Source organism: Pongo abelii, chromosome 13 (assembly GCF_028885655.2).
Source record: "Pongo abelii isolate AG06213 chromosome 13, NHGRI_mPonAbe1-v2.0_pri, whole genome shotgun sequence".
Classification (NCBI taxonomy): domain Eukaryota; kingdom Metazoa; phylum Chordata; class Mammalia; order Primates; family Hominidae; genus Pongo; species Pongo abelii.
The window spans coordinates 112,037,980-112,058,219 of record NC_071998.2 but is presented as its reverse complement, the minus strand read 5'-3'; the positions used below and the strand labels follow the sequence as shown (position 1 = coordinate 112,058,219).

Genomic DNA, 20,240 nt, shown 5'->3' with positions numbered 1-20,240 from the left:
AGATTGAGTTTGTACATAAACAGGGTCAGGATGACTTAACATATCCAAAAATCTGGTCTAATAAGTGTCATGGAAGGGACTTGCAAGGTATATAACTTTGGGAACACCTAAAAATCTCAAGAGCCCCAAGATGGGAACTACTGATCTAATCATTACACAAGAGAAATCAGAAAGTGTGTGTTGTGGGTTGAATAATGTTCCCCGAAAATAAGTGTTCAAGTTCAGGTACCCCCAGTACCTGTGAACATGCTCATATTCCTCAATGGAGAGGAAGCCAGATGCAGTGGTCACACCTGTAATCCCAGCACTTTGGGAGGCAGAGGCGGGTATATCACCTGAGGTCAGGAGTTCAAGACCAGCCTGGCCAACATGGTGAAACCCTACCTCTGCTAAACATAGAAAAATTAGCTGGGCATGGTGACACATGCCTGTAGTCCCAGCTACTTAGGAGGCTGAGGCAGGAGAATTGCTTGAACCCGGGAGGCAGAGGTTGCAGTGATCCAAGATCACACCACTGCACTCCAGCCTGGGCGACAGAGCGAGACTCTGTCTCTAAATAAATAAATAAATGGAGAGGAGGTAGGGCATCTTTGCTGATGTAATCAAGTTAAGATGATGACATTAGGGTGGGCCCTAATCCAAAGACTACTGTCCTTATAAGAAGGAAATTTGGACACAGAGACACGCAGAGGGAAGATGATGTGAAGTTACTGACACACAGCAGTCCATGTAAAGGTGAAGGCAGAGGTTGAAATGACACGTTTGCAAGCCACAGAACGTCAAGGATTGCTGGCAACCAGCAGAAGCTACAAGAAACAAGGAAGGATTCTCCCAACAGGCTTCAGAGAGAACGGCGCTGTCACCTTGATTTCAGCCTTCTAGCCTCAAAAACATAAGAGAATAAGTTCCTGCTGTTTTAAGTCACCCAGTTTGTGATACTTTATTATAGTATCCCTAGGAAACGAATATAGGGTATATTTCATGACACGAAATGTGAATTTGTTGCACCCCATCTGTGAAATACTGCCTAAGTAGAACTTGACAAAAGTTAGACATCCAACTCTTTACACTAGTGAAGTTTTAAGCTAATAGAAACTAGAGGGCTAATAGATTTAAATTACTTGCAGTTCTACCACCCAGATGACTAAAATGTTTCCTGCTTGCAGACATGAAACTTTTTTTTTTTTTTTTGAGACAGAGTCTTGCTCTGTCACCCAGGCTGGAGTACAGTGGTACGATCTCAGCTCACTGCAACTTCCGCCTCTGGGGTTCAAGCAATTTTCGTGTCTCAGCCTCGTGACTAGCTGGGATTACAGACGTGCGCCAACATGCCTGGCTAATTTTTGTATTTTTAGTAGAGACAAGGTTTCACCATGTTGGCCAGGCTGGTCTCGAATGCCCAACCTCAGGTGATCCACCCGCCTCAGCCTCCCAAAGTGCTGGGATTACAGGCATGAGCTACCGCGCCCGGCCGAGAATAACATTTTATTACAAAAATTCCCCTATTTAAGGTTTTCCTTTTAATTCTGAGCATTCACCATCATCACTGAGTCACCACTGCCATCACTGAGTCATAACAGTGCCATAGAATGATTTTTAAAAGTCCACTAATTATAAAGCAAAATAAGACTTGGTTACATTTTTCTTGGTTATAGATATGTAAACACACACACACACACGCTTTTTTTCCACAATGTATTCTGTGTATAAGGGCCCTTTCTTCCCTTGGTCAGTCCCTGTCATATGAGTCTGATGGGAGAAGATCTACAGAGAGTATCCCTGGCAGACTGACCAACTCAGGTGTATGTATGTAGAATGATTAGGTTATCCTCAAACAGGTATTGAATACTTGAATCTACTTCACCAGGGCAATAAGTTAGGCACAGAAGGTGGTTTGGACCTTTGGGATGCACCTGTGGATTTTAGGGCCCTGTCATGGTTGGCAGAGTCAGAGGATGATGGGAGCCTTTTTCTCCAGTCGAAGAGTGGGGATCCTGCTGCCTGGTCACTCCAGTGTAGTGTAGGTGCCACAAGTGCTCCGGGCTAGGATACCACTGCCCACCTATATCACACCAGGTACCAAAGGCATCTGAGGGTAACAGATGTGAGGAATTGGGAGGCAGGGACAGAGAAGAAAGAAATATCTGGCTGATTCTTGGCGGAGGGGGGTTGGAAAAGCAAATGGGAGCTAATATTATCAGGGTGTCTCTCATTCAAGTTCTGTTAGTCTTCAACCTCCCTGAGCTTCAGAGAACAGAAAAGATGGCTGCCAGTGAGGACAGTGATGGTGTTCCTGCCATGGCCCATCTTCTGAAAAGGAAGCCCCCAGGCAGCATGTGTATCACAAAATTCATGAAGAAGCACAGCCATGAAAGGCAGATTGGAGCTGGGGATGTAGATGGCTTCCAGGTGGACGCAAGAGGAGGAAGAGTGACCATATGTTCATGGACACCCAGATGTTAGGAAGTCCAGGCCCCATGTAGCACCATTTCTGGAGCTGAGGGTTCAGTTGGAATGTACACTAGTGAGAGCCTGCTGCCCACAAGTTGCTCAGCCCCTCCTGAGAACATGCCCTGACAGAATGACCAACCTTGGTGTATGTGTGTAGAATGATTAGATTATCCCCAAGCAGGTATCAGATACTTGAATGTACTAAGATTTCTGGGTATAGTATACTTTGTCCTTCACAGGCATCCCCAGAGGTTTGGAAAGTTTTATATAGGATGCTTGATTAGTCCTTTCTGATATTTGTAAACATTTCCCAATAAAGCTGCATATTCATCTGTCGTTTAATAAAGCACTATTGAAATATGATGACATATAGGGAAAGCCTGTTTGTGCTCTACAGGCTTGTGAAAAGGTTCTAGAATCAAATGCTTGAAAATGAGTTGAAACATCAGAGACACTCCATAAGCCATGTGTGGCATGGGCATCTGAACCTAATGTGGAAGCGTATAAACATATTCTCTAGCCCTAAGGAAAAAAAAAAAAAAGAGAAACAATGAAGAGGACATCTTGAAAGAGCCTGAGAGGGGAGGTCACCAAGATGCAGGATAGGAGTTACCAACCTTCAGCCTTCCACAAAAAACAAAACACAAAAACAAACAAATATAGACAGCTATTTACAAACCAAACTAGCCCAAAAGATCTGAAGCGTTCATTAAAGAATCTGCAGCAAACTAACCTGGGCAACATAGCAAGACCCTGTAGTAAAAAAAAAAAAAAAAAATTTAATTAGTCTGGCATGGTGGCACACACCTGTGATCCCAGCTACTTAGGAGGCTGAGGCAGGAGGATTGCTGGAGCCCTGGAGGTTGAGGCTACAGTGAGCCATGATCATGCACTACACTCCAGCCTGGGTGATAGAGACCCTGTCTCAAAAAAAAAAAAAATCTTCAGCAACACAATGAAGCAAAAAATACAGAGAATATAGAAAGGACTGCTGGTAACATTGGCATAGCTGAGGATTGGCATCACTCACTGCACCCCACTCAGCAAGTGCCCTTGCCACCTCTACACAGGGGAAGATCTTTACATAGTGAAACTAGCCTATAAATTCTGGAGGAGGTGACTGTTCCATCTCATGTGCAGACATTACCATAAGAGCAACAAGAAATATGATAAAAGGAGACATAACATCAACCAAAGAACACAATTATCTCCCAGTAGCTGACCCCAAAGAAACAAAGGCAACAAATTACCTGACAAAAAATTCAAAATATTTCTTTTAAGAGAGCTGAGCAAACTGCAAGAAGATATAGAGAAACAATTCATGAAATTGGGGGGAAGTGATCAAAATAAGAAATTTAACAGAGACTGAAATTATTTTTTTAAAATCCAGAAATTCAGGAACTGCAATAAGCGTCCAGGAAATGCAAAGTAAAACCATAATGAAATATCATCTCACCCCAGTTATAATGGGTATTATCAAAAGAACAAAAAATAATAAATGCTAGCAAGGATGCAGAAAAAAAGGGAATGCACTATCGTAGGAAGTAAATTAGTACAGCCATTATGGAAAACAGTTTGAAATGTTCTGAAAAAAAACTAAAAAGGAACTACCATATGATCCAGCAATCCAGCTGTTGGGTATTTATCCAAAGAAAAGACATCAGTACATCAGAAGGATACCTGCACTCTCATGTATATTGCAGCACTATTCACAATAGCTAAGATATGGAATCAACCTAAATGTCCACTAACAGATGAATGGAAAAAGAAAATGTGATATATACACACAGTTAAATATTATTCAGCCATAAAAAAGGATAAAAATCCTTGTCATTTTCAGCAACATGGATTAGCCTGGAGGACATTATGTTAAGTGAAATAACTCAGGCACAGAAAGATAAATACCACATGTTCTCATTCAGTTGTGGGAAGGAGCACAAAATTGAGCTTATAGAAATAGAATTATAAGCCAGGCACAGTGGCTCATGCCTGTAATCCCAGCACTTTGGGAGGCTGAAGCGGGTGGATCACCTGAGGTCAGGAGTTCAAGACCAGCCTGGGCAACATGGTGAAACCCCATCTCTACAAAAATACAAAAATTAGCCAGGCATGATGGCAGGTGCCTGTAATCCCACCTACTCAGGAGGCTGAGGCAGAAGAATTGCTTGAACCTGGGAGGTGGAGATTGCAGTGAGCCGAGATCATGCCATTGCACTCCAGCCTGGGTGACAGAGCGAGACTCTGTCTCAAAAAAAAAAAAAAAGAAAATTGAATTGAAAAAGAATTATGGTTATTAAAGGCTGGGAAGCAAGGCTATAGAGAGGTTGGTTAACAGATACAAAATTACAACGAGATAGGAATAAGTTATAGTGTTCTATACATATGTATAGTGTTCTATGGCACTGTAGGGTGAATATGACTGACAATAATTTACTGTGTATGTTCAAAATCTAGAAGAGAGAATTTTGAACATTCCCAACACAAGGAAATGACAAATTTTTCAGGTGATAGATATGGAAACTAGTCTCATTTGCTGAGACTAGTTGTATACATTGTATACAATGTCACAGTGGCTCACACCTGTAATACCAGCACTTTGGGAGGCCAAGGCTGGTGGATCACCCAAGATCAGAAGTTCAAGACTATCCAGCCTGATCAACATGGCAAAACCTCGTCTCTACTAAAAATATAAAAATTAGCTGGGTGGGGTGACGCATGCCTGTAATCTCAGCTAGTTGGGAGGCTGAGGCAGGAGAATTGCTTGAACCTGGGAGGCGGAGGTTGCAGTGAGCCGAGATTGCGCCATTGCACTCCAGTTTGGGCAACAAGAGGGAAACTCTGTCTAAAAAACAAACAAACAAACAAAACGAAGAAGAAGAAGAAACTAAGGTAGCAGAGGAAGGAAATAACAAAGATCAGGGCAGAAATTTTAAAAACAGACACCAGAAAAATAACACAAAAGATTAATGAAACTAAGAGTTGTTTTTTTTTTCAAAAGATAAAATTGAGAAACCCTTAGGTAGACTAAATAAGAAAAAAATAGAGATAAGACTCAAGCAAAATCAGAAATGAAAGAGGAGATATTAAAACTGATAACACAAAAATACAAAGAATTGGTTGCGCATGGTGGCTCACGCCTATAATCCCAGCACTTTGGGAGGCTGACGTGGGCGATCATTTGAGGTCAGCAGTTCAAAACCAGCCTGGCCAACATGGTGAAACTCCATTTCTATTAAAAATACAAGAAATTAGCCAAGCATGATGGCATGCACCTGTAATCCCAGCTACTAGTGAGGTGGGAAATTAAAGAAATAAAGAAAAATAAAATGTAAAAAAAAAGAGAGAAATAAGCTTTCCTGTATTAGGCTGACTTGTCCCACAGGCAGCCCAGACCCAGGAAAAGTCTTGCTAATACTATCTAATGTGCCCCAAAGAACTCTTCCAGCACTCCCTCAACATCAGGAGGAGAAAAACAAATTTTCCTTTCTCTTATGGTATGAGTTTATAGATTCCTGTTCTCTGTAACTAGTAACTTCAAGTATTCTGTATTATCCAAGCAGTGGAGTGAAAGCCATAAACCGTCTGAGCAGGCCTGAGATACAGCCACCTGGGCACCATAGTGAAAGTTATGGATAAGCCCGTGCTAGGCACTATAGCAAACCTAGATAACAGACATCTGGGCTGCATAGCAACGGTCATGTGTAATCCTGAGTTATGAACCTGTCACAATTTGATTAACTGTCTTTGTTCTGCCTCTGTATCCTTGCTTTCACGCCACTATAAGCCTGCTTCAGGCTAGCCCACCCTCTTTTTGAAGTGTGTATAAAAGTCAAGTGCTGTCTTTGTTCCAGGCCTAGTTTTTGGATGTTAAGTCTGCTGGGTCTGAGTGCACTCAGTAAAGATCCTCCTGTATATACCCCAAGGTCTCTCTGGTCCTCCTGATTCCCGCAACACTAGAGAGGCTGAGGCAGGAAAATCACCTGAACCTGGGAGGCGGAGGTTGCTGCGAGCCAAGATAACGCCACTGCACTCCAGCACTCCAGCCTGGGTGAAAGAGCAAGACTCTGTCTCAAAAAAAAAAAAAAAAAAAAAAAGAGAATTTTAAGAGACAACTATGAACAATTATACAACAACAACATGGATAACTTAGAAGAAATGAATACATTCCTGGACACATACAACTTATCAATCCTAAATCATGAGGAAATGGAAAATCTGAACCGACCAGCACAGAGTAAAGAGATTGAATCAGCAGTAAAAAATCTCCCACCAATGAAAAGCCCAGGATCTGATGGCTTCACTGCTGAAGCCATCTACCAAACATTTAAACAAGAATTAATACCAATCCTTCTCAAACTCTCCCCTCAAAACAGAAGAGGCAATACTTTCAAACTCATTTTGTGAGGTCAGCATTACCCTGATAGCAAAGCCAGACAAAGAGACTACATGAAAAGAAAATTACAAGCCACAAATAAACAAGATCCCAGCCAATATCCCTGATAAACATAGGTACAAAAATCCTCAATAAAATACTAGCAAACTAAATTCAACAGCATGTGAAAGGGATTATTCATCACAATCAAGTGGGATTTATCCCAGGGATGCAAGGATAGTTCAACATACACAAATCTATAAAGATGATACACTATGTTAACAGAATGAAGGGGAAAAAAAATTATATGAGCATCTCAATAGATGCAAAAAAGGCATATGGTACAATTCAACATTTTTTCCTGATAAAAACTTTCAAAAATAAAGTATTAAAAGAATGTACCTCAACACAATAAAGGTCACACATGACAAACACATAGCTAACATCATTCTCAACAGAAAAAAAAAGTTAAAAGCTTCTCCTCTAAAATCAGAAACAAGACAAGGATGCCCACTCTCACCACTTCTGTTCAGTATAGTATTGGAAGTCCTAGCCAGAGCAAATAGACAAGAAAAAGAAATAAAATTGGCTGGGTGCAGTGGCTAACGCCTATAATCCCAGCACTTTGGGAGGCCGAGGCAGATGGATCACCTGAGGTCAGGAGTTCAAGACCAGCCTGGCCAACATGGTGAAACTTCGTCTCTACTAAAAATACAAAAATCAGCCGGGAGTGGTGGTGGGCGCCTGTAATCCCAACTATTCGGGAGGCTGAGGCAGGAGAATCCCTTGAACCCAGGAGGTGGAGGTTGTGGTGAGCCGAGATCACGCCACTGCACTCCAGCCTGGACGACAGAGTGAGACTCCATCTCAAAAAAAAAGAAAAAGAAATAAAATTATCCAAATAGGCCAGGTGTGGTACCTCACACCTGTAATCCCAACATTTTGGGAGGTTGAGGCAGGAAGATCACTTGAGGCCAGGAGTTCAAGACCAGCCTGGGCAACATGGCAAGATCCCATCTCTGTAAAAAATACAAAAATTATCTGGGCGAGGTGGTGCATACCTGTATTCTCAGCTTCTTGGGGGGCTGAGGCAAGAGGATCTATTGAACTTGGGAGGTCAAGGATGCGGTGAGATGTGTTCATGCCATTGCACTCCAGCCTGGGCAACAGAGCGAGATCTTGTCTCAAATATATATATAATGTATATATAATATATATAAAAAATAATATAAAAATTAAAAATATATGTATTTCCAAATAGGAAAGGAAGAAGTGAAACTGTCACTGTTTACTGACAACATGACCTTATAAGAGAAAACCCTAAAGACTCCATCAAAAACTGTTAGAACTGCACTGGGCATAGTGGCTCACGCCTGTAATCCCAGCGTTTTGGGAGGCCGAGGTGGGCGGATCACCTGAGGTCAGGAGTTTGAGATTAGCCTGATCAATATGGTGAAACCCTGTCTCTACTAAAAATACAAAAATTAGCCTGGCATGGTGGCAGGCGCCTGTAGTCCCAGCTACTCAGGAGGCTGAGACAGGGGAATTGCTTGAACCTGGGAGGCGGAGGTTGCAGTGAGCCAAGATCATGCCACTGCACTCCAGTCTGAGCAACACAGCGAGACTCCATCTCAAAAAAAAAAAACAAAAACAAAAACAAAAAACAAGCAAACAAAAACTGTTAGAACTGACAACCAAATTCAGTAAAGTTGCAGGGAAAAAAATCAACTTATGAAAATCAGTAGCATTTTCATATTCTAACAATGTACTATCTGAAAAAGAAATGAAGAAAACTATCCTTTTTATAATAGCATCAAAAGAAAAAAAAACCCAAAATACTTAGGAGTAAATATAAATAAGGCGTTAAAAAATCTATGTAATAAAAACTATAAAATGTTGATGAAAGAAATTGAAGATGACACAAATTACAGAAAAGATATGTCACGTTCATGGATTGGAAGGACTAATGTTAAAATGTCCCTGCTACCTGAAGCCATATACAGATTCAATTTAAACCCTAGTAAACTCCAATGATATTTTTCACAGAAATAGAAAAAACATTCCTAAGATTCATATGAAAATACAAAAGTCTTTGAACAGCCAAAACAATCTTGAGCAAAAATAACAAAGCCGAAGGCATCATACTACTGGATTTGAACATCTGTTACAAAGCTACAGTAATCTAAACAGCATGTACACTATAAAAATAGACACATAGACCAATGGAACACAACAGAGAGCCCAGAAATAAATTCATTCATTGATAGTCAATTGATTTTTGATAAAGATGCCAAGAACACTGAATGGGAAAAAGATAGTCTTTACAATCAATGGTGCTGGGAAAACGGGATATCTACCTGCAGAATAATAAAAGTATACCCTCATCTCACATTATATACAAAAATCAACTCACAATGGATTAAAGACTTAAATGTAAGACCTTAAATGTAAGACCTGTACAACTACTAGAAGAAAACATAGGTGGGGGAAGCTCCACGACATTGGTCTGGGCAAAGATTTTCTTGGCTATGACCCCTTAAGTATAGGCAACAAAAGCTAAAATAGACAAATGAGATGATACCAAACTATAAAGCTTGTGCATATCAAAAGCAGCAATCAGTGAAGAGATAACCTATGGAATGGGAGAAAATATTTGCAAGCCATATGTCTGTTCTGGGGTTAATATCCAAATAGATAAAGGACTCAAACAACACAATAGCATGAAAGCAAATCACTTGATTGATTTATTTTATTTTATCTTATTTTTTGAGATGGAGTCTCGGACTGTTGCCCAGGCTGCAGTGCAGTGGCATCATCTCGGCTCACTGCAACCTCCACCTCCTGGATTCAAGAGATTTTCCTGTGTCAGCCTCCCGAGTAGCTGGGATTACAGGCACGTACCATCAGGTCCAGCTAATTTTTTCTATGTTTAGTAGAGGCGGGGTTTCACCCTGTTGGCCAGGCTGGTCTTGAATTCCTATCTCAGGTGATCCACCTGCTTTTGGCCTCCCAAAGTGCTGGGATTACAGCCATGAGCCACTGTGCCCTGCCCAAATAACCTGACTTAGAAATGACCAAAGGCCCTAAGTAGACATTTCTCAAAGGAGTACAAATGGCCAACAGGTATATGAAAAAAAAATGCTCAATACCACTAATCATCAGGGAAATGCAAAGTAAAACCACAATGAGCCATTATGGCAAACCAATAATAGTCATTATGGAGGTTCCTCACAAAATTAAAAATAGAACTGCCATACAATCTAGCAATTCCACTACTTGATACATATCCAAAAGATATTAAATCAGTATGTCAAAGACATATCTGCACTCCCCACATTCAGTGCAGCATTACTCACAAGATTAGTGGCATCTATCTAAGTGTCCACCAGTGCATGAATAAAGAAAATGTGGTATATATCCACAATAAAATGCTATTCAGCCTTATAAATGAAAGAAATCCCGTCATTTCCAACAACATGGATGAACCTGTAGTGCATTCTGTTATGTGAAATAAACCAGGCATTGAAGGACAAATAAGTGCATGAGCTCACATATATGTGGAGTGTAAAAAAACTCAAATTCATAGAAACAGAGAGTAAATGGAGGTTACCAGAGGCTGGGGGTTGGGAAAACTTGGCAGACATGGCCAAGAGATCCAACATTTGTGTTAGACACGAGGAGTAAGTTCAAGAGATCTATCATACATCATGGTCATGACAATTAACAGCAATATATGAATATTTGATAATTGCTAGTAGAGTAGATTTTAAGTGTTCTCACTAAAAAAAAGTATGTCAGGTGATGCATATGTTAAATAGCTTGATTTAGCCATTCTATAATATATACATATATCAAAACATGTTGTACAACATAAATATACAATTTTTACTAGTCAGTTTATAAAAAAAAAACTTAAGTTATAATGAATTGTGTATTGGCCATTTGCGGTTCCTCACACCTCTAATCCCAACACTTTGGGAGGCTGAGGTGGGAGGATCACTTGAGCCCAGGAGTTCAAGACCAGCATGGGCAACATGATGAAACACCTATCTCTACAAAAAATACAAAAATTAGGCCAGGCGTGGTGGCTCACACCTGTAATCTCAGCACTTTGGGAGGCCCAGGTTGGTGGATCACTTGAGGCCAGGAGTTCGAGACTAGCCTGGCCAACACGGTGAAACCCCGCCTCTACTAGAAATACCAAAAATTAGCCAGGCATGGTGGCAGGCACCTGTAATCCCAGCTATTTGGGAGGCTGAGGCAGGAGAATTGCATGAACCTGGGAGGCGGAGGTTGCAGTGAGCAGAGATGGTGCCACTGCACTCCAGCCTGGGCGACAGAGCAAGACTCTGTCTCCAAAAAAAAAAAAAAAAAAATTAGCCAGGTATGGTGGCGCATGCCTATGGTCTCAGCTACTCAAAAGGCTGAGGTGGGAGGATCCCTTGAGCCCAGGTGGTGGAGGTTGCAGTGAGTCGAGATTGTGCCATTGCACTCCAGCCTGGGTGACAAGAGCCAGACCCTGTCTCAAAAAAAACCCAAAAACTAAACAAACAATGAAACATAAGTTCTCTCTTCTGAAAGAAATATTTTATTTTGAAAAGAATCATGCTACACCAACTTAAATTTCTTAAAATGAGATCTCAGTAATTGAGTACACCAGAGCACAGAAAACATTTTGTACCTTTGCAAGTAAAATTAAAGATTCAGAGAACCTACATAAAACACGGGAAAGAAGGGATGCTTTCCATAACAGGGTAGAAGGTAACTTTAAAATAATAGACTCATAAGGAAAATTAAAGAAATCCTAATCAGCAAAATACATGAGATTGTTTTTTATGGTCCCCATGTGAAAACGTTTAAAGCTGTCAAGGTACGTCAGAAGTTTGCAGGAAACGAGCCCATAGTATGTCTCAAACAGTGTACATTCTTTTCCATCATTAATTTCCTTCCATGCTAGGGGTATTTCAGGATCTGCAATTTCTGAGGATGTAAAAATGAACTTATAGCAACATCTGTTGTATCTAATGTGCCTTTTCCCAGAAAACCTTGAGCTGTGGATGGGTATAAGGCCAATGGACTTAGCACAAATTCCTACAAACACATCAGCTGGCACCATCATGGGTACTTCTTTGAAAACCACATACATCATTCGAGCCACATCTTGGGACATTATAAAGGCCTCACCACTGCAGTAATCTGGGTAGTATTTTTCTGGGTACTCACTAAGAGGGACAAAGTCGCTGTTCTGAGGATCTCTATTGGGTGTAACCTGATGAATAACTCTTCCTACATAGATATCTTCTAGGTGTTCTTTCAGATTGAGAAGATAGTCTACCAAGCTTGGTAGATTGATAAACATCTCTTCATCCAACTTGAGAATGAACAGGGCATTAGGGCAGAAAGCCACAGCCCACTGTATCATTGCGATGATCTTCAGGGTTTGGTTCTCAGAACTGTCCAAGAAGATTCCTTCAATTATATCATTATTCTTACGGGATTCTCTGTTGATCTCTTTCTGGGTAGTTACCAAAACAGGCATTCCCAAAGCAAACAGTGTGAGAATGGGATGCCCCTGGACACTGGTCACATTGCCCCAAGTTTTCCTAATGACATCCCGTCTTGTTCCATTTCCTGGGCTACTGAAGATAAGAGACAGCAAAAAAATGTTCTTCCCTTTACATATTTCCGACTGGCTCAGGACATAATATTTGGAGAGATTACTTCTTAGGGGTTCGATGTTCAATTTTCTTGCCTTATTCTTAATTTCAAGAACTTTCATATCTATATAAGGCAAAGAATGCAGAAAGTATTCCTCCACAAAGTCAGCCCCAAAAAGCAAGGCATGAAATAGGATGACATTAAATAGAATGAAACACCACTGGTGAGTCCGAAGTCTGCAGAAAGTCACCTAAAAAAGAAAGGGACACGTGTTCATTCAGGCTTCATCTCTATTCCTGTTTTTGCCCTCACTGAGCCCTATATGGACCTCTCACAGCATTTAGCAGTACACTCTATTTTAAGTGTTTATTGTGATATATTGTTATTATCTATTTCTTCCACTAGATTGTGGTCTCCTGGACAGCAGGCATTGTGTCTCTGTCTTCTCCAGTGCTGCTGATTCCAGTATTTGGCACAAAGTGAACACTGAGTAAAGTGTTAGTTGGTTGTTTTCTTGCTTGTTTGGATAAAAGCTTACTTACTATATACAAGGCACTGTCTTGGACATTGGGATTACCAAGAAGAACTGGACACAGACACATGGATATAACTTAACAAGTGGTATCACTGTGATAAAAACTTGTAGGAAAATACATGATGTTCTTTCTTGAATGGGAGCACCTGGATCCGTTTCTTCTCTAATTACAAAAGTCAGGGGCTATTTTTCCATGAAGAGGCTGCTTTTGATAGCCATGACACCCTGGCTACTATCAAATATTTACATTCTTCTAGTATGACTTTCCAATTTAATCTAATACTGAATCAGAGTTTGTTTTGACAATGTCTCCTAATCTATCTGACATTTCCATCAATATGGACAGATTACTGCTATCTGCATAGCACCTCTTCAGAGATGTAAGACAGACCTAGGCCAAGCTTACTCTACCTCATCAACACAGATGGAAACTTTCTGTCTGAAAGGGCATGTGCAGAATTGTAGTATAACAGAGCCAGGGAACATTAAATGAATTAAATCCCTTTTCATTGGATCTTCGATCAATAAAGCCTCCCATAATTGTTACCTCCTATTATGCACTTGCTTTTGTGCCAGGTATTGTGATAAGCACTTTTATGTGTCTTAACTCATTTAGCCCTGGTAATATCCCTTTCAGATAGGTTATTTTCATAATTAAGCTGAGCATCTGAGTAGCTTAATAGCTTAGTAATTTGCCCAAGATCACACAGTGGGTAAGAGGTTGGAATAGGGCATGATTTGAACTCAAGTCTGTCAGATTCCAAAGCTCACTCTTTTTTTTTTTTTTTTTTGAGACGGAGTCTCGCTCTGTCACCCAGGCTGGAGTGCAGTGGTGCGATCTTGGCTCACTGCAACCTCCGCCTCCTGGGTTCAAGGGATTCTCATGCCTCAGCCTCCTGAGTAGCTGGGATTTCAGGCGTCTGCCACCACGCCTGGCTAATTTTGGTATTTTTAGTAGAGATGGGGTTTTGCAATGTTGGCCAGGCTGGTTTCAAACTCCTGATCTCAGGTGATCCACCTGCCTGGGCCTTCCAAAGTGCTGGGATTACAGGTGACAGCCACCGTGCCCAGCCCCAAAGCTCACTCTTAACCATTGGAGAATCACAATTCCTATCTTTACTTATCTCTTTCTCTCTTTCTCTTTCTTTCTTTTTCTTTCTTTCTTTTCTTTCTTTTTCTTTCTTTATCTCTTTCTCTCTCTCTTTCCCTCCCTCCCTCCCTCCCTTCTTCCTTGCTCTCTCTCTCTCTCTCTTTCTCTTTATTTTTGAGACAGAGTCTCACTCAGAGGCCCAGGCTGGACTGCAGTGGCATGATCTTGGCTCACTGCAACCTCCGCCTCCCAGGTTCAAGAGATTCTCCTGCCTCAGCCTCCCAAGTAGCTGGGATTACAGGCACGCAACACCACTCCCAGCTAATTTTTGTATTTTTAGTAGAGACGGGGTTTCACCATATTGGCTAGGCTGGTCTTGAACTCCTGACCTCAGGTGATCCGCCTGCCTCGGCCTCCCAAAGTGCTGAGATGACAGGCGTGAGCCACCGTGCCTGGCCCCCATGTCCTTTAAACAGTCAAAAAACACAACAAAACAAAAAAACCCCAGCAATTATAATCTGAACTCCTTTCCATTTTCTCATTTACACATAGAAAAAAATTTCAGCTTCCTCAAAGCCTATTTTACTAGATATCAAATGCTTTAAAGATTGTAAGAAACTTACTTGCATGTTGCCTGTGAGCAATTTCAGGGTCTTAGAAATTATTGAGTCCAGATGCCAATTATGCCCAAACGCATCTCAGGATCACTCCAGTCTAACAGCAATTGCAGTAAAGTACTTTGTGCCTCAACCTTTGAGGATAAGGTTTCTTGCCAATCAACCTGAGCTTTTATCCTAGAATACCTGCTGACTGCATAGGAGAGTGGGTGCTGATCATGTTACAGCTAGAGTGAATCCAGAACAAAGAATAGACAAAGCAAACCTCTTCAAATGCTTCCAACCCTGTGTACTTCATGAAACTGACCCCATGTCTTTATGCTGAGTTCCTGGTAAAGTGTGTGTGGAAGTTCAAAGAACAGTTACCCAGAACAACATTGCACAAGTAGATATATCCTATACTTTTTTTTGGAGTGCATCTCAAGAAACCAAACAGCTGGAATAATGCCTGCTCCCTGGTACATACACATGAAAACACTGTACTAGACATAGAGGAATATTTTTCATCCCTAGTGGGTGCATTATTTTCTCCCAAAGAAACATCATATGGTGAGGTCTGGTGTATGGCTCATTGGGAAGGATTCAGAATCCCTAGTATTGGCTATGCAAGCACTTTACTAAATCAATTTTAAGTCATCTAAACTACCTCCCCCAGGCAAGTTTAGTTCAAAATGGAAGACAACATACAGTCCATTTTAGCCGGAATGGAAGAAACTAAACATTTGATGTTTTCTCTTTTCCTGGAGTATGCATGTGTAGGAATTATCCCAAACATCATTTCTACCAGCAAGTTTATTTTGAGAAAAGAAACAACATTCAGCATATTTTCATGTTCCTGTCACACAAGCAATTATACTGCGCATTCTTTTCTCATGCCAGGCTATATTTCGTCCTTTCCTTCAACATCCAACATGTTGATCTTCCTATCTGCCATTTACAACAGCTTTTGTAATTATTTGGCTAGGAATAACTTCTTATATTTAAAGTTGGTTATGTTTTCTTAGCAACCATCATGCAATCTTGAAAATCTTTACAAAGTGGGAAAAATCTAACCTAAAAATTTCAAATGAAAGGGAATTTTTACATATTCTGAATTTAACAATTCAATAGGTCTTGTATTTAATTAAATATTACTTCCATTTTGCAATTAAAAAATTTTTTATAGTCATGAATTTTGCTCCTGGATCCCCTCTGGGCTTAAATTTGCACAATTTGGTTTCTTTGTTATGAGAGGTCCAAACAATATTATCTCTGAGGCAGCTCCATCTGGACTTTTCAATTTGATTCATCAAACCGTACTGGGGTTGAGAATGTTTGCTCCAAAGAGATACGGGTGCTTGATTTTCTTGATTACCCTGGTACTGCCTTCCCTTTCATACAGAGTATCCAATCTGTATATCTATGTCTTCCTAAATGTCTTATAATGCTGTCATCAGTCACGTTCTGACTTAGAAGTCTAGAGTGACATCCTGTTGCTTAGCAAATCAAATTTGCTCTCTTGAGACCTTATTTTAGGACACCGTAGTTGAATTCCACCCCGCATAATCAATTTTTATTTCCCATGTTTCAAGTACCCTAGATGAAGTCAGGATGCTTGGAACCTTGGCCATGCTCTACCATCTACTGGACATGTGTCTCTCTTATTGTCTATATTATTGGACTGTGCTATCAAGCATGGTAGCCATTAGCCACATGTGGCTATTAAAATTAAAATTAAATAAAATTAAGAATTTAGTTCATTTACATCAGGTACTTTTCAAATGTTCAGAAGCCACAAGAGACTAGTGACTGCCTTATTGGACAGCATCAACAGAACAACTCCATCACTGGCAAAAGGCTTATTGGACAGTGTTGGTATAAGATGTATGTGAATGTGTGTGTATGCGCATATGGTTTAGGAACCCTTACAGAGAAACAAGGATAACTTGTGCACTGGGCATTGTGGTTCACCCCTGTAATCCCAGCACTTTTTGGGAGGCCCAGGCAGGTGGATCACTTGAGCCTAGGAGTTCAAGACCAGCCTGGGTAACATAGCGAAACCCTGACTCTACAAAAATACATACACACACACACACACAACTAGCTGGGCATAGTGACACGGGCCTGTGGTCCCTTCTACTCAGGAGGCTGAGGTGGGAGGATCGCTTGAGCCTGGAGAAGTCGAAGCTGCAGTGAGCCAAGATCGTGTCACTGTACTCCAGCCTGGGCGACAGAGTGATACGTTGCCTCAAAAAAAAAAAAAAAAAAAAAAAAAAGGGATAACTTGTGCTCTGAAGTCGGTTGGGGTTGAAATCCTATGACAGCCATTTACTATGACCTTAGGCAAGATGCCTAAACCTCTTTTGATTTCAGTTTCCCCATCTCTAAAAATGGGCCTAACAATAGTTACTAGCTTGTGGGGCTGTTGTGGCAACTGAGTGAGATGGTACACAAAAAGTGTTGAGAAAGAGTGCGTGGGATTTTTTAGCTCAGTTTTAGTTCTTGACGCTAAAAGGTTTGTATGCTTCATTTCCTTCAATCCTCAGAGCCTTCGGATGGGGAGCTCACTATAATTGCTATGCAGATGAAGCAAAGTCTGAGAGGTTAAGTAACCAGGCCACAGCCAGAGTGTAAATGTTGTGATTCATTCAAATCTACACCACTTGACTGTTTTTTTTCATTCAACAACCTCCTTACCTTGCTTTATTTTTCTCCTTTGCACGAGCCTTACTTAGTTTATCTGTCTTCCTCCTCCTAATAGATGTAAGGCCCAGGCGGTCAGGGGCTTTTGCGTTTTTTGTTCACTAACCCTATCCCCTAGAACAGTGTTCGGGACAAAGAGGTGCCCAACGGGTTGTATGAATTTGGACAGGTCTCTTAACTTCTCTAAGCCACAGCTCCCTCTCCTCCGTAAAATGAGGATAATAAGAAAAACTACTGCAGAGCTGGTGCAAGATCGGATTGGAGGAGGGACATAAGCGCTCTGTGCAAACCTGGATGTACGGTACGAAAGGAACCTCTGTTCTAGGTTGCACCCAGCCTAAGCACCGTGAGGGCCGCACAGCACACGTGCGGCTTCCTGGGACGCTCTTCTCTCCACCCCTACTCCCAGCCTCCAGCCTCCCACCACCCACCTCCGGGCGGGGACCGGAAGTGCAGCCGCTTCCGCCGGGCGCCGAGGAGTGGAGGGACGCGCGGAGATGACGCAGGCAGCACCGGAAGCCGCTCCCCTGTGAGGCTGCGGACCGGGAGCAGCGGCCGCAGGTCCAGGTCTGTATGCGAGGCGGGGCCGGTCGGGGAGGGGACTGTTAGGCGCCCGCGGCTCTGCTGACCCGCCGCGCCTTGGCTGTTTTTCTTTCCCTGCAGGCGCCATGGCTGCGGAGCGGACCCGGCCGCTACAAGGCTCTGGCGGCCCGAGCGTGCCTAGTAGCTGTGAACCCGGCGCGAGGTCCCGGGCCCCGGGGCGCTCGCTCAGGTCAGTGCCGCGCGGAACACGATTCCGAGAGCAAGGGACCTGGGAGCAACGAATGGGTTGATGGGATCCGGATTTTAGAGACGGGAAAACAGGGTTTCGGAGTTACTGCCTCCTACTGCCTCCATTTCCTTAGCTGCGAAATGAGTTAACAGTGATGTCCCAGGGCTTCCAAACGTTTGAAAGACGATGAAGTGTGATGAGGTGGTTTATGAAGTACAAAGCGCTATACTGCGCCATAATTGTGGGTATGTCATGAAAACAGGTGTGTATGTGGGGTGCTGCTTGAAGTAAAGCAAAGATAACAATATTAATGCTAAGTAATAATGGTAACTGACATTTACTGTAGGCTTACAGCGTGCCGGGTACTGTGCTAAACGCTTTACGTGCACTGTCTTGTTTAACCCTCATAAAAACCCTTGTAGGTAATGCTCTTCGTGGCTGTATTTTACAAGTGAGGAAGCAGGGCGTGAGACAGGTGAAGTGATTTGCCCAAGGTCACCCAGCAACAAGTGGAGTTGCAAAACACATATTTTATAAACATTATTTGTATTCTTTCAAAGCTTTAAAAAAATCACCTTAAAACTAAAGACTATTTTTTGATAGTGTATTATACTTACGTGGTTTTCAGTTTTAAAAGGTATTCAATAAAAAGGGACCCCTCATTCGTATTCTGCAGCTCTCCAGTTCTCTCTGGAGGCAACCAGGGTTATCAGTTTCTTGAATATTCAGAATACATTTTATGCATATGTAAGTTTATAGGTGTGTATACATTTTCAGCGCCTCTATGCTCTTTGTTTGATAAGAAAAGGGGGAAATGAAGGCTCCTTCCCTCTACCACTGACAATTATGTTGCTTTCACTCTTGACTAGGCCAGGTTCTGATAGAGGAGGAGGGGAAAACACATTTACACTGTTTTCCAGAAGGTCGTGTCTCTAATACTTCAGAGTATAGGTTTTGGGAGAGTGGGTACGGGGCAAAATATTGAGCCTGCTACTTCCTGTGCCATTCTGGGAAAGCACTCCACTTCTTGAGCCGTAAATTTCCTCATTATGTTAGTTAAGGGCGGCATTATTGATACCTTCCATGAGGTTATGAAGATGAAATGCGATAATGTTTACCAGTGGTACTTTTTCTTTAAAACCAATATAAATATGTGAGTTGCCTAGGTAACATAGGGAGTTAATGGCAGAACCTGAGACCAAACCCAGGCTCTCATTTTCCAATTTAGGAGTCTTTTTGTTACATGACCCACTTTGTGATTATTGATACTGAAGGCAAGAGGGCAAGTTGAATGTTAACTCTGAGGTAGGGACGTAGGGTAAGAGGGCCAAACAGCAGGGAATGTGGATAGAATAAGGCACCTACTGGGAAACTAGAGCCTCCAATAAACAGGTGCTCTTCTTTATAAAATTAAACCCCTAGTAAGTTTGAGCCCTTGAGTTTTTCTTCCAGGTATTTTGAAGAGAAACTTAGTGATAAAATGATAGAATCAAAAGAGATGTTAGTGGTCATGTCCATTCCAGCCTTAGTGTCACAGAAATCTGTCCTGCCAGGTATTCATAGTAGTAAAACTAACAAAAAGTACCATTTGAGTTTTTACCCGCTAGACTGTACACTGTGCTAAGCATGTCCCTGCTATATTTCTGAGTTTCACCCTTCAAGTTGGATGATGGCTTCCATTTTACAGATGATAAAACTGAAACTTAAAAGTTAGTTGGACATGCCCATAATCACATAGGAAGTGGCTGAATCAGCAAAACATCTGACCGACCTCCAAAGTATTTTCATTTATCACATTCTACCTCTGTGTCCAACTGTCCTTGACTGTTCGTGGTAATGGGAAACTCACTACTCTGGAGGTAGCTACTCCATTGTTGGAAAGCGCTGAGATTTAAAAGCTCCTCATGTTGAATTGTAATCCCATTTCCTGAGGTTTGTGCAACCAGTGTATGATATTTCTAGAGGCTGCCTAAAAGAGTCCAGTTTAGACCTTTTACCTTAGAAAGCCCCCTCCAAAGTTAGTTGATCTGTTTAGAAAAGTAAAAATTGGTGTTTTTTAAATA

General features: G+C 41.6%; 2 protein-coding genes across 5 annotated transcripts in view; one reads left to right on the top strand and one right to left on the bottom strand.

Annotated features, from left to right (window-relative positions):
• Positions 1 to 11,395: 11,395 nt before the first annotated feature.
• On the bottom strand, positions 11,396 to 18,069 carry B3GALT9 (beta-1,3-galactosyltransferase 9). The gene is made up of 3 exons (XM_054520544.2): positions 17,400 to 18,069; positions 14,730 to 14,916; positions 11,396 to 12,731 (listed from the first exon to the last, which is right to left on the bottom strand). The coding sequence occupies exons 2-3, from the start codon at positions 14,733 to 14,735 to the stop codon at positions 11,628 to 11,630; spliced, it is 1,110 nt and encodes a 369-aa protein (XP_054376519.2). The 5' UTR covers positions 14,736 to 14,916; positions 17,400 to 18,069; the 3' UTR covers positions 11,396 to 11,627.
• The window catches only part of FBXW2 (F-box and WD repeat domain containing 2), a 34,273-nt gene continuing 31,908 nt past the window's right edge, over positions 17,876 to 20,240 (top strand). The window contains exons 1-2 of one of the 4 annotated variants that reach the window (XM_054520543.2): positions 17,876 to 17,972; positions 18,069 to 18,422. In XM_054520543.2, the coding sequence (XP_054376518.1) occupies positions 18,374 to 18,422 (49 nt within the window). In that variant the 5' untranslated portion in view covers positions 17,876 to 17,972; positions 18,069 to 18,373. Of the gene's footprint in view, positions 17,973 to 18,068; positions 18,440 to 20,240 lie in introns of those variants that run through there. The other 3 variants (XM_002820159.6, XM_063714403.1, XM_009244814.4) reach the window with 3 other exon arrangements.